This window comes from Nipponia nippon, unplaced genomic scaffold (assembly GCF_047370975.1).
Source record: "Nipponia nippon isolate SJK-2023a ecotype South Korea unplaced genomic scaffold, ASM4737097v1 scaffold_26, whole genome shotgun sequence".
NCBI lineage: Eukaryota > Metazoa > Chordata > Aves > Pelecaniformes > Threskiornithidae > Nipponia > Nipponia nippon.
The window spans coordinates 3,191,372-3,206,412 of record NW_028262343.1 but is presented as its reverse complement, the minus strand read 5'-3'; the positions used below and the strand labels follow the sequence as shown (position 1 = coordinate 3,206,412).

Genomic DNA, 15,041 nt, shown 5'->3' with positions numbered 1-15,041 from the left:
ACAGCACACTTCAAGCAGGTTTAGTATCCAACAAGTGAGGGTGGTCATCTCAGGGAGGTAACACGTAAGACACCTTTTCACAAAGGTTTCACCCTCTACTTCCCTGAGAGGTACACACGTAAGACAAGCAAGTTTAAAGGTAAGACAAACAAGAGGTGCGGCACTTTCACTCCAAGGGATCCTGTCAGTGAGGCCAATAAAATGTTAAGTCCCGGTCTGATTGTCAGGCTCGGGAAAGGTTTGTAATGATCCCAAGGGCGAAATTAAGACACAAACGAGGTCATATGCCGCCAATCAGACGTTTTATTGGGTAGATATAAAAGAGTAAAGCGATAGGAAAGGCAGGAAATATTAGAAGGAAGTTAAGCAAGCATTCAGAGAGATAAGCAAAGGATAGTCACCACCATGGATCCAGCGGCGTCCCGTTGGTCCTGTCTTCAGTTTTTCGGTGGTGGATGGCCACCCTCAGGTTTCGTTGTGCCGTCTTTTATCTGGTGTTGGAGAGGGAGTTTGCCCTCTCGTTTCCGTTTGGTTACTCAGGGCAACATCACGTACCCAACACATGCACATCTAATATATTGCTGGTGGGGCAAGCAGCCTGACCCAGATACCAGGTGGTGTCCTATTCTTGGTGGTGCCTGATAAGCCAAAGAATGGCCTGCTGCTTCAGCAAGTTTGCACAAGTTTCCTTGCCAGATGGTGGTACTTGATAAACCAAAGAGTGGTCTGCCCTCGGGTCTTGTCAGACAAAAGAGTGGTCTACTGTCCGGTCTTATCAGATAAACACACACAAGCAAGCTTTGAGACAATTGTTCTTAACACTTCAGTCTCTTACACAGGCCTCTGTACTTTGCAAACTTAAGAGTTTGCAAACTCTGAGAGGCATCCCATTCAGAGGAAGATTCTGGTGCAGCCCGCTGCGGTCCAGGACAGCTCAAAGGGTCTCACTTGGTACCGCTGTTTTATAGGGTCACGAGATGATTGACTTCAGGCATCAGTAAATTTCTATCCTGTCATCACAATCCAGGTCGGTAATTACTGGAGTTCTCAAAAATTCCAGTGATGCTGGTACAGATCCACCCGTACCAATCCGCTCTAGTTACGACGATAGATAAGATATGTTCCAAGACTGTCAGGGGGTGAGTGATTATTCCTGGTATGTTCAGTGCTACTTCCAGCTTAGCCATGCAAGAGTTCCTGATATGGTTAAGGGACGCTTAACCACCAAACTCATTGCACAAAGGCTAAGTCTTGATGGGAATTAGTGAGATCGTAAGGGGGGGGGGGGGGGGGGAGGATGATGCACCACCACACTATCACCAGTTTACATCAACTGAATGGATAAAAGGGCAAAAGTTCTTACATCATGTAGATAAACCAGTGCCAGGCCAGGCAAGACCTCGGTATGGACTTTGCAAATCAAAGGGAAAAATAATCTCTCATAAGATCTTTGCTATAAAAACATTTAGGTATTATGAACATTTTACTATCAGGTATACTGCAACAAAACCAGAACACAAGCAAACCATTTGGAACACAGTTCTCAAACATGGCACTTTAAAGGATAACTAAGGCCTGCTTTGGACTACTTTGATCAGATTTGGGTGCATAAGTGGAAAAACCATGCAGAGAAAACACTATGCATGTATGCACCCTTCTAAAATCCTAGATATTTAGACCTTGCATTTTGCCAAGACGCTAACATTGGCTCACTAAAGTGATGATCTCCAGTCTTGAGACGATCACAAACAGCCCCCCCACTCCATACTTTCATCTCACGTGAAAATCTCCTGGATGCAGTTTAACTTACTGTATGAAGCAGCCATATGGGACACTTGACACTTCCAGAGAAATCACACGTGAAAATGCTGTGAAACACTGCCTACTACTCGCACACTGCTATACATCTTAAACAAGGTACACTAAAGTAATAAGGAGGCAAAGGGATCTCTGTGGAACAGCCTTGCTGCAAAAAGCCTCCCTCTGATCAGTCCTTTACATCAGGTAGGTTACAGAAATCCCCCATCTGCTCAACACTGGTCACTGACAGTACAAGTTTCTTCATGCTGCCTATCTATATGCCACCATCCTGTCACAGACACTTCTCAAATACAACACTAACTTACTGAGGACAAAACCAAAAGAAACCATGTAACCTTCTACCAGAAAGCCTCTTAAGTCTGTTAGTTAAAGCATATCAGTAGTTATCAGGCATGTAAATATTCTTGCAAATCAGAAGTGTGATATGTTTAAAATTATTTATAGAGACATATTTGTGTGTATATATATATATGCATAATATTTACACACATAATTGTGTGCATGTAAGAGGGAGAGAGAGAAAAAGTATGTGTGATCTATCATTTATTTAGCAATAGGTAAGTCAGTGTTAGGAATTGTATGACACTTACTGATAAGGCTGTGTGACATCTTACCCACCCCCAACACACAAAGAGCATAAAAGTTCTTATTCCCTGACCTCAGAAGGATTTTGGCAGATCTGATAAAACTACCAGTGTTTTATCTAACTCATTCCCCTACATTTCACAAGCAAAAAGCGTGCTTTTCTTCAACACATAGAATAATTTTCCTGCATATAAACTGAAATTTCTCAGTAGAGCTTCTCAATATACTGTACTCAGCTGCCCGATTACAACATTTGCAGCAGCAAATTATCATAGCAGTGGTGAAATCAATGGAGCAACAATAATTTACATCACTTGATAATTTTTAACTGAACCTTAATATTGCAATATATCCTAGCTCTGGTGCAGAGAGTGATGAAAGCTCTCTATTTCTAAAAATCTGCTCAGACTCCTACTCTGACTCTTGATTAACTAATTTCAATAAATGGAGAACAAACACTTTAATTCACCCAAAAGATCCTGTAAGTGCTAGGAATGTTTGTCTTGCATAGTCACATCTAACCTCCAGGGTCAGCGGAACAAGAACCTGCCTTTCATATGCATGAGGCGGCATGTGTGTGTGTCCCTCCCATTCCTGAGTAATAAGAATGTCCTGGTTTCAGCTGGGATAGCATTGATTTTCTTCCTAGTAGCTGGTATAGTGCTGTGTTTTGGATTTAGGATGAGAATAATGTTGATAACACACTGATGGTTTAGTTGTTGCTAAGTAGTGCTTACACTAGTCAAGGACTTTTCAGCTTCCCATGCTCTGCCAGGTGCACAAGAAGCTGGGAGGGGGCACAGCCAGGACAGCTGACCCAGACTGGCCAAAGGGCTATTCCATACCATATGATGTCATGCTCAGTATATAAACTGGGGCGAGTTGGCCGGGGGGGCAGCGATTGCTGCTCGGGGACGTGCTGAGCATCGGTCAGTGGGTGGTGAGCAATTGTATCATTTATCACTTGCTTTGTATATTTTATTATTATTATTATTATTATTATTATTATTATTATTATTATTATTATTATTATTATTACGACGACGACGACGACGACGACGACGTTACTTTATTTTACTTCAATTATTAAACTGTTCTTATCTCAACCCAGGAGTTTTCTCACTTTTACCTTCCAATTCTCTCCCCCAACCCCCTGGGGGTGGGGAGTGAGTGAGTGGCTGTGTGGCGCTTAGTTGCTGGCTGGGGTTAAACCAGGACAAGAACCAGTGATTGTCCCAAGGGGAAAAAGAGGGCGGGGAGGGGAAATCAAACCAAAAAACCCAGACAAACACCACCACACATTGTCTCTTCTCCAATATTCCGTTTTTTTCCTCCTTTCTCAGCATTACTCAGAGCATGCTCTATGGCAGTGTGGAGATACCAGCTGGTTGTTACGTCAGCTTCCCCCAGCCAGGAGACAGTAGCATCCAGTGAGAAGGAGGGAACAGAAGGGGAGTGAGAGGAGATGTTGCCAACACTTTTATCTTGTGAAGGGGGCCTAAGTGGTGACAGCATGCAACAGGAATGACTCAAGCACAAAGGTTAATCACACTTGAACATCCATCTGTGACATACCAATAACTATGGATCCAACACTATTTTTCCCCTACTTACTCCAAACAGCTCACCTTTATTCATCCGTCCCATTACCATAAATTCAAAATACTTGCTGTCGTCAGCTGACAGATTCAGGCCAAATATGGTGGCTGTGCTCTTTGGCTGCAGTTTGAATGTTGAGAGAAAGTACACTTCATTCAGTGATGGATCACCAAGTGCTTGTTGCAAGAAGTTCATTACCACTCTCTTGATGGAATACAGAAGAAGATCAAAAACTGAAAAATAAGAGAGTTTCAACAGCAGTTTAAATATAATAATGAGCAAAGAAGAATGCAGTCTAAAGCCTGCTCGTCCCCATGCCACCTGTTGGAGATTGCACACTCTTCACTATTTCCATATGGATACTTTAAAATGAACCCAAGTTGTCCTACCTAAAACAAATAATGTGAAAACAAAAATGATCACTAGATCAGGTTGCTCAAGATGTCCCTGCTCATGGCAGGGGGGTTGGACTAGATGATATTTAAAGGTCTTTTCCAACCAAAACCATTCTATGATTCTATGATTCTATGAAAATATCATATAGATTTTGTTAAAACTGATCATTTTTAAATCAATAATTCCTTAAAAAAAAGTTGCTAAGTTACTAACATAGAAATATCTAGTCTTCAAATTGAGATACTCAAATATTTTCAGGTAGATCTCTAAGATTCGTGTCTTTTGAGATACACCTCAACAGAAAGCTTTTTAACCTATTTCTGCTTTCATAAATTCAGATGCTTATGTTCACATTTCAGTTAGACTCAGGATCCAGTATCAAAATTTTCAGACAGATTTCCAGTGTGCTTATTCTAAGAACCATTTTGATGGCATTTGCAGGGCATCAATTAAAATGCTAAAAAGCCAGTAAGCAATATGATATTCATAACCTCCTTCTCACTTCACTGACTTCTCAGAAGATACATCATAGAAATAAGGCTCATCTTTCCCTTCTGGCACAGATAACAAAGACAGACAGGCCTGACAAAAAAATAACCCTGAAGGCATAGTGAAAGCTGTTTCAAATTTTTCTTTTTAATTTTTGCACAATGTATCAGCAGAGTCTAAACATTATACTTGTAAGTATGTCAGCTACCCCCCTTACGGCACTGAAGCAACAAACTAAGTTTTTCCTCAGTGTTCCTAAATCCATGATGTCTCCAAACTCAATAAACTATTCCACTAGTTTCTTGATAATCCCCTATTTCAACCTACTGCTATTAAAGCAGTATATATTATACCCTTCCAATAAAGTCTGATAAATGACTATGCACAAGCGTTATTTAAATATATGGGTATATTTAGCCATTGTATACCACTGCCACTCAAACAGGCCTATCATAGCTGGGCCATATTTTTCCTCCCACACTAGCACAATACTGTAGAGTTGCCACCAGAGAAGAGCCCTAACACTAGGCAGACGGCAAAGGCACATGACACCACATTGTGCCTTACCCCTATTCAAGCCCACAGTTGTACCACTGAGTTTAGTTTTGCAGGCCAGAAAACGGTGGACCTTTGCAGATGAGTCTTTTCTACTCAGCACGACTTCAAAGTGAGCCCATTGACTAAGGAGATGGAGCCATCCTACCAATCCAATGTTTCCATACACCATGAGCAGGAGGAGACTCGAGAGCACTCAGAGGACAATCACATGGGCACACAGACCTACCCACAGCAGTGTGGGAATCCCTGTTTCCTTATATTAGAGCCTGGATTTGTGCTGCTTCCATTGCTCATTCTGGAGCATCCATACATCTGGACACTAATGTTATTTCCAAAAAAAGAAAAATGAAGAGATTTTTCCCTTCATCTCATAAAAGCATTGAAATATAGTTCATCACTTAAGTCTACACTCATATTGGGTCCAAGGATCCTACAACTCTACTGAGAGTTTTCAGGACACTATACAAAAATAATCAGGCCCTTGATTTGCATGCACTTGTTATATTGTGTCCTGGTTTCGGCTGGGATACCAGCTACTAGGAAGAAAATTAACTCTATCCCAGCTGAAACCAGGACATATTGTTGTCAAACGACTAAGAAACACATATCTGAGACTGACCTGGTCAAATGACTTCTCTTTCATTCAGTTCATATTTACAAGCATCCCAGGACAACCACTGCTCCCACCAAAACCAGTGATCCAGACAGCAGAGGCGAAAGGCTGGGTATTTCATCACATTTAGTCCACAGAGAGCAAAGCAATTGCCCAAGCAAAAGATTGAAATGCAACTTCCTAGTCTGTACAACAGCATTTTGCAGGTAATAATCATTCATAAAATACAGCTGTGTCTTCTCAGCTGGAGAACTGCAATACAGTACTTAAGTCTCTGACAGCACAAAATATAGCTATACATTTTGTTCAGTCCTAGGTCTATTGGCTGATTTTATATCGATTCCTATGAGACTAATTAATCTCTGCTAGAGTCAAACACTTAAAAATACAGGAAAAATATTATAAAAGTAATGACTAAACACTGGCACACATCTGTCTAACCTTACGGAAAACATATTTGAAATTTTTGAAATTTGCATATTTAAATGAATGCTCAAATTGGTTTGGTAGTTGTGGTCTATAAAGCACATTGCCTTAACTGAATCCTTCAGCAGCATGTTATCAAACCCTCTCTTGGGATATCTTCACTGGCCAGTAGGTAGACACATTATGTGACCAAATCCATCCTTTAGTGTAAATGATACATGTGCTACCAAAGTGGCTAGGAGAAGAGCAGTGGGGTTATGAAAACTCATTTTACATCCCTAGTAGAGTTGGCAGGCAGAGACAGCTCTTAGACCTTACAGAGACAATTGCTTGTTTGGAAGGAACAAAAAAAAAGATCCACAAGGATTTCAGATTTCCTTTTTAGAAGAATCTCATCTTTTCGTTCCTCTCCTTGGAAAAGCAGACTTGAAAACAAACTGATAAAAAAAAGGACTGCCAAAGCTGAAAGGCGCAAGCAGCTGGTTTCAATCCATGCAGTGAGAGTGAGGACCGGGGTATGCCTCCGAGCATGAGCACATGTGTGCATACCCACCAGGCTAAACTGAGCCCACTCATGAAACGGCACAGGAATTCTCTCCCCCCTGCTCTCCATGGTTTTTAGAAGGGACCTGCTCACCCTCCTATGAAAATGCTAAAAAGGGATCAGCTACACCTCGAGAGACAGTGGCAAACCACTCTTTGGAGATCTGCCCAAAAACATCAAGGCTAGCTCTGCAGATGGGAGCTAAAAGACATGACGGGAAGCCCTAAGAGGAAGAGGCATGGAAGAATGGAAATTAGTGGCACAGGAGAGCAGAGAACACAAAATAAAAGACCCTTTCTTTCCTTTAATTCTGCTGATATGTCACACCAGCTTTTTGAGACTCTCCAAGGTTCTTCTCCATTCACAGCTAACCATAATAACTGTAAACGTAAACACTTCTCCACTGCTGTTCAGCACTTTTCAAGATAATGATGCCTTAGACACCTGGAGTGAAACCCTAACCCCACTGCAATGATTTCTGACTCTAATGAGGTGAAAACTTCACAGGTTGAGAGTAGGATCTTTCACTGACCACCCGCTGAACCATGCCCAGCACGTCTCCAAGCAGTGATCGCTGCCCCCCAGCCAACTCCTCCCAGTTTATATACTGAGCATGACATCATATGGTATGGAATAGCCCTGTGGCCAGTCTGGGTCAGCTGTCCTGGCTGTGCCCCCTCCCAGCTTCTTGTGCACCTGGCAGAGCATGGGAAGCTGAAAAGTCCTTGACTAGTGTAAGTGCTACTTAGCAACAATTAAAACATCAGTGTGTTATCATCAACATTATTCTCCTACTAAATCCAAAACACAGCACTATGCCAGCTACTAGGAAGAAAATTAACTGTATCCCAGCCGAAACCAGGACACCTTGCCATGCAAACCCAATACACTAACCAAGGAATAACCAATTAAAATATCAAACATCATTTCATAAGTCAACGGATAGAGTTAAAAATGCACAGAGAACCAGGAGCAGCTTTAAGGCTCCTGGAGTGGCACCAAGTTACATTAACTGCTGCCTGCACTGAGTAGCTGAGTTGGCTCCAGTCACAAGCAGCTACTGGAGAGCGATACCACTCACTTTATATAGACTCTAAAATAAAGCAGGTCCTGACTTAATATGTGCATAATATTGCCATACAAAGTAATGCTGGATTTAGAAGGCATCTTTTTTACTATGTACTTTATGAAGTAGAGTTTTCCCAATGAGTTTTCATAGCTTAGTAATTTACTTCTCATTTATGAGAACTTGCATCTTGCAATTGCAATGTGCTCTTCAGACGTTCACCACACCTACTAGCACCCCTATAAAAATCAGACCGCTTTCTGCTGATTTTAGGGGGAGTGGCTGACGGCACAGCTCTACCGCGACTTTCTCTGGTTCCCATCGCGAGCCTGGCGGGGCAAAGCATGGGCGGGGGCGGCTTAGCAGACGCTTTCTGCACCCCGCCGCGCAGAGGAAGCCCCCGCTACCCGTGACGGCTCTGGCTCCCCTCGCAGGCTCGGGGCAGCTCGGCCCGGGCCACCTGCAGAGCTGGCAGCTCCCCAGCTCCACACGTGGGTTGCCAAACAGGTGCCCCCCCAGCCCCCCTTGCCCTACCAGCACAGAGCCCCCGAGCACAGCTCCCAGCGGACGGGACAGGGCGCTGCAAACCCAAAGCCGTCTTGAATGAAAGAGGAAAGAAAAGTTCGCTAAAACAAGGGAAGCAGGGGCAGCAGAGGATGGAGTAGGGCTTATCTCCTGGGGCAGGCGGCGTGGCATGGCGTGGCATGGCGCGGCCCGGGCACAGCTGCAGGGCGAGCTGCAGGAGCAGCAGGGCAGCGCCACACTCGCACCCCATGACGGCCGCGGGCCGAGCAGGGCGGCGAACGGCACGCCGCTCTGCTCCGGGCACGCCACTCTGCTCCGGGCCCGCCGTTTAACGGGGGCTGATCCCACGTCCGGGGAGGGACGGCGGCAGGCCATTGGCCGGGGCTCCTCCGGACCCTGGGGGCAGGCGGGGGCTGCGCCGAGGAATGGCCGAGCCCTTGGGTGGACCAGAAGGGAGCCAACCGTCGGGGCCCGAGCCGGGAATGACCAACGTCGGTGGGGGTGTCTGAGCCCGGGAAGAGCCTGAGATCTTGCCAAGGTCCATACAAAGGACCACACCTGTCAGGATCCAGGCTGGAGTCTGCCCTTTGAGGAGCCCTAGAAACTGAAACATGTTTAATGGCAATGATTTCAAAATGGGTGCGGATGCTCTGGTGTGTAGACTTGGTCTTGGTAGGAATTTAACTCATCCACTTTTCCTAACTGAAGAGTGTTACCAAAAGGGGCTGTGCAGATTGCAGACTGGAGCAAATTTTGTTTCTAGAAGAGTCTTGACTGGCAAAGTGAGGAACATATCATCTAGTCTCCCCCACTTCATTTAGAGAGCTCAGGAACATTGGGAGAGCTCAAACTGACCAGCTTGAGGCTACTGAAAAAGATTGCTTGTGTTAACAAACCTCCAAACCTGATGACTTAACCAAACTCAGTTTTAAAAAAAAACTTCTGCTTTCAACTACATTGATTTTCAGTATTGTCTGTGCCCCCCAGGATGTCATTATTCCATTGTTTCTCCGCTACTCCAGAAAATCCCAGCCTCTGCATTGCTGATGTTAAGAAAGCATGGGAGCAAAAGGCAAGCGAGCAAGCCCCTTCGGGTCTGAGCAGCCGTGCAATCAGTTTCTTCCATGCCCACATGAAACCACTCATCAGGCAGGCCACCCCCCTCTGCGCTTTCTGCTCACAAAGGAAGGGGTCTCCAATGGGACCCCGTAGCAGCAGAAGAGATGCAAGGCGCTTCTCCCACTTGGGAGCTGACAGCACGTGGCGGCACTCCCCTCTTCATCCTATGCTTCTCTTTATGCCCCCAGTCCTGCAGACGAACCTCTGACACATCAGAAGAAACCCAGGAAGCCATGGCTGGCCCCCTTGCAGCTTGCTACGCAGCACGCAGTTGGAATAGCTGGAGCTGTCTGATATTATTTACACCATAAAAAGAAGGGCAACAATGATACAAAAATTCACGGATGCTTCTCCTCACAGTCCAAATCTCCCCAAGGGAGAAACGGAGTATTCAGAGAGTCCCTGAAATGAAACTCAATAGCAACGAAGTTACCATTAAGCGGGTACCCTTTATTGCAGCGCTGGGCAGCACTGGGGATTCTCCACCATAAGCGCTCCACCGATTTGGTAGACTTTCAGAGATTATATACTATAAAATCCTACATATTCACAGGATTTCCGAGAACTCATTTACATAAACATGAGATTTCCTGCAACTCATTAACATATGCAAATATCCGATCCGCATGGGCAGTCGTCTCCCGTGGTCTTTGGGGGTCTTCAGATGAAGGCGCTCGTAGTCTTCTTCACTGTGTTCGCTGATTGACCTTTGCTTCTGCGCAAACTCAGTCCTAGGATCACATAAAGGTGTCCTTCAAGGCAGCTGTTGTCATCCTATTGTGACTTCCTATCTTCCATGCATTTGTTCTCCCAAGGCCCAGTTGTCTGAGATGGGATTATCCCGGAGCCCCCTTATCTTGCAACCATTCTAACTACTCTCTAAATCCCAAAGGCCTTTCTTTTGTTTAGTTAAATGACTAAGATATTTAAATATCCTCCTTGCCCCTAGGCTTTTCAGGAGGCATTTTGATGCAGTGGCTTTGTCTATCTTGGCTTTAACCCTTTCATTATGAAGAAAGCCACTGAACTTTTGACAAGTATACCCAGCTAATTCTTGGTATTTTCTGCTAACAGAAAACAATACACTGAAGAGCAAGAGTCAAAGGTACAACTTTTGCGTGGATACAGTAATGCCTAAATTGATGAGGTGGTAATTATACATGAGAGTACTTTAACCTTGCAGTGATTTTACCTCTCTGGAATACACCAAGACAGTAACTTAAATGCTGAGCAGACAGATAAGTAATGAGTAGAAGTATCCAATATGAAGAAGTCCTCTCTGATACCTTATCTTCAACCTCTCTGGTAACTAGGCTGTTAGTCACCTTTTCTGATTCAATCTCTCTAACTCAGCACAGTACTAAACATCCCAGCTGGTGCAAGTTATATTCTTTCAGGCTCATATTCCACTTCCAACTGTACCAGCCCATTAAATTATGTATAATTAAAGAATCCTATTTCCATATGCAAGTCTAGTTAACTATCATTATAAATATGCAAACTGAAAAAAGCTTAAAAACTTGCTTTCACTATACCATCAATTTAGACTGCCTGACAGAAACAAGTATGTACTTGGCACCACTGCTTTGTTGACTGTCCGCTGCTTCACCCATACACATTTTAGTAAAGCATCCGTTGAGTCACTTTATTTATGTCTTCCATTATTTTATTCCCACAGATTCATCACACTTGATCCTGTAAAGTCATTTATCAATATATCATGAAAGCAGGTAGCCTCCGCTGGAGCGAGTCACACTCATGAACACAAAACTAAAGTAAACTCAGAAATAATGCTGAAATTGGAACTCACATTTATAAAGTAACTTTAAAACAATAAAAAAAAAATGAAGAAGGTACCTTTTGGAGCTCTCCAAGAGTTATTTATGGTATTCACTGTCAGGGGAGCACCAGAAAATTTGGCATAAGCCTGCAATAAAGATTGCGGGGAAAAAAAAAAATCTAGTCAGTATGTGTAAGAAAAGTGAAAATTTGCACTTTAAAAGAGCCTGCCACAAGAGAAATCAGGGTACTCTGACTAGCTGTGTTGGATTAAATTTAAAAAAAAAAAAATCCTTCACCCTCACTACATGCATCCGGTGTGGTTTTGAACCAGGAGAGGGCTCGCATTTTTAAGTATTTCGGCCGTAATTTCCTGTTGTGACTTGCGTTAGCATTAACGGCAAAAGTTTTGTTTTAAACAGCTTCGGGCGGCTGTTTAGCGCTCTCCGGCGCGTTTCCAGGAAATGCTGCCCGTTAAGGCCGGAGCCACGCAGCCTCCAGGAAGGCATGACGCCCTCGGAAGGGTAGCAGCCCTGCCCGCGGCTCCGCGAGGGAGGGACGCAACGGTCCGCGGCGAAGCGGCTCCCTGCGGGGGAGAGCCGGGGGCCACGCCGCCCCGCCAGGCCCTGCCGCGGACCCCCACCCGAGCGTGGCGGCAGCGGCGGGCCCCTCGCCCGACCTCAGGACGACAAGGGCAGGCGCGCCCCTCAGCGGGCGGCGCTACCTTCCCCAGTGGGAAGAACCCCGCAGACAACCATCCCTCCTTCCCGGGGCGGGTGGCGGCCGCCGGCTGTTACCATGACGGTTAGAGACTCCGAGTGCAAGAACGGCAGCCCCCAGTCACCTTCCCAGCAGCTCAACTCCATGGGAGCCGCCATCTTGCCGCTGTCCGCGCGGGCCCAGGAAGCACGGCGCTGCTGCCCTCGCATGGCGGCACCACGAGCGCCCCCGGCCGCGCCCTCCTCCACATCACCGTTGCCTACTGTCGAGGCTGCCGGCAAGTCTGGGGGCGAGGCCGCTGGAGGCGTCGCTGAGAGGAAGGGACGTTGGCAGCCCAAAGCCGTTGCTCTGAGAGGAAACCGCCGCCCGCTGTGAGGCACCGTCGTTTTATTCGTGAAATAGGGCTGCTCAAACTACCGTATTGCTGAACTCCAGACTCTCTGGCGCTGTTATTTCACACGAAGTTGCGACTTTCCACAGAAGCAAAAATTGTGACTTTCGATTAAATGTAAAGAGCAATTGTCAGCAATTTGGCTTTAAAAATAAGGAATTCCGATCATATGGTACCAGTTTTGACCAAGTTATAATGATAACCCATTCAGTGTATTTTTTTTAATGTGGACCTTTAAAGGCATCAAGCTGTCTGCCGTTTCATTTCAGCATTCATGCAGATGTGCCGCAGCACTTCTAAATACTAAGTCAAGTAAAATGTTTCCATCCTTCCCACACAAGGAAAAATATCACACTGCCTAAAAAAACCAAAAAAACCCCCACAACAAACAAACTGTACTGACCGCTCTTATTCGAGTCTTCTGTGCATAAAGAGATGAGGAGAGCAAGGGCAAAGCTTCTTCCTGCCCCCCCCCCCCATCTGTGGTTTCAGATCTGTATGGGATCTGTTTCTATAAGGAGGATGAGCCACCTTATGGCTCTTCTTAAGGCAGGCTGCAAGAAGGCTTAGGAAGTAAAATTAAACAGTAGAGTAAACTTTCTTTACATTGCCCTAGGGCCCGATTCATCTCTGCGCTGTTGCAGAGTCCAGAGCAAAGATGGAAAAAAAAGGCAATCTGCATCTTCTCTCCTGCATCCAAAAGCTATTTGGGAGCTTTTTCCTCTTGGATGCCTGAGTGGAATTCCTATTAGTGTAAATGAAAAGTAAATAGGTGAATTGAGAATGGATATATGCCTTGACTTGAAAAAGTGAGGCTTCAATTTGTGTTTCTGAAAAAGCAAAACTTCCTCTGAAACCTATTTTTGAAACCTTATGTTCTACACGCTTGTCCCGGTTTCAGCTGGGATAGCGTTGATTTTTCTTCCTAGTAGCTGGTATAGTGCTGTGTTTTGGATTTAGGATGAGAATAATGTTGATAACACACTGCTGGTTTAGTTGTTGCTAAGTAGTGCTTACACTGGTCAAGGACTTTTTAGCTTCCCATGCTCGGCCAGTGAGGAGGTGCACAAGAAGCTGGGAGGGAGCACAGCCAGGACAGCTGACCCAGACTGACCAAAGGGCTATTCCATACCATATGACGTCATGCTCAGTATATAAACTGGGGCGAGTTGGCCAGGAGGCAGCGATCGCTGCTCGGGGGCGTGCTGGGCATTGGTCGGCAGGTGGTGAGCCAATTGTATAGTGTATCACTTGCTTTGTATAATATTATTATATTTTACTATTACTATTACTACTATTTTATTTCATTTTAATTCAATTATTAAACTGTTCTTATCTCAACCCACGAGTTTTCTGACTTTTGCCCTTCCAATTCTCTCCCCCATCCCACTGGGGAGGGGGAGTGAGCGAGCGGCTGTGTGGTGCTTAGTTGCCGGCTGGGGTTAAACCACGACAGTCCTTTTTGGCACCCAACATGGGGCACGAAGGGTTTGAGATAATAACAGATTAACCAGTGTATTAAGGAATTCGTTTCTGTTAACAGTTGCTGGTCATAATATTGATTCATCTGCTCTCAGTATTAGTCTACCTGATTTGCACCATGCTCTTGTTTTTGCTGTACGTGTTAAAGATTGGTGTTGGTTTGGCTAGAACTCAGGAAAAAAAGGAGAGCCTACCGCCTTTGGAAGAAGGGGCAGATGACTCAGGAGGACTATAAGGATGTTGTGAGGTTATGCAGGGAGAAGATTAGAAAGGCGAAGGCCCAGCTGGAACTTAAACTGGCCACTGCCATTAAAGATAACAAAAAAAGTTTTTACAAATATATCAGTGACAAAAGGAGGGCCAGGGAGAATCTCCCTCCTTTGTTGGATGCAGAAGGTAACCTTGCCACAAAGGATGAGGAGAAGGCAGAGGTACTTACTTTACCTCAGTCTTTAACAGTCAGACTGGTCATCCTTGGGGTTTTTAGGCCCCTGAGCTGGGAGATGGAGATAGGATGCAGAGTGAAGTCCCAGTTGTTGAAGAGGTGGCAGTCACCGACCTGCTCCTCCACCTGGATGCTCACAAGTCTATGGGGCCCGATGGGATCTACCCGAGGATACTGAGGGAGGTGGCAGAGGAGCTTGCCAAGCCACTCTCCATCATTTACCAGCAGTCCTGGTCAACCGGGGAGGTCCCAGATGACTGGAAGTTAGCTAATGTGATGCCCCTCTACAAGAAGGGTCGGAAGGAGGATCTGGGGGACTACAGGCCTGTCAGCCTGACTTCGGTGCCGGGGAAGGTCATGGAGCAGATTATCTTGAGTGCCATTACACGGCACGTGCGGGACAACCGGGGGATAAGGCTCAGCCAGCATGGGTTTATGAAAGGGAGGTCCTGCTTCACTAACCTGGTCTCCTTCTATGACAAG

General features: G+C 45.2%; 1 protein-coding gene and 1 long non-coding RNA gene across 4 annotated transcripts in view; one reads left to right on the top strand and one right to left on the bottom strand.

The window, feature by feature from the left end:
- Window positions 1–15,041, top strand: part of LOC148055161 (uncharacterized) — a 123,749-nt gene that overhangs the window by 67,763 nt on the left and 40,945 nt on the right. The gene's annotated exons all lie outside the window — the stretch shown is intronic.
- Window positions 1–15,041, bottom strand: part of LOC148055162 (uncharacterized) — a 22,398-nt gene extending 7,357 nt beyond the window's left edge. The window contains exons 1-3 of one of the 3 annotated variants that reach the window (XM_087762437.1): window positions 12,318–15,041; window positions 11,599–11,668; window positions 4,035–4,238 (exon numbers count right to left, since the gene is read on the bottom strand). In XM_087762437.1, coding sequence (XP_087618563.1) covers window positions 4,035–4,238; window positions 11,599–11,668; window positions 12,318–12,449 — 406 coding nt within the window. In that variant the 5' untranslated portion in view covers window positions 12,450–15,041. Of the gene's footprint in view, window positions 1–4,034; window positions 4,239–10,170; window positions 10,473–11,598; window positions 11,669–12,317 lie in introns of those variants that run through there. The other 2 variants (XR_015705804.1, XR_015705803.1) reach the window with 2 other exon arrangements.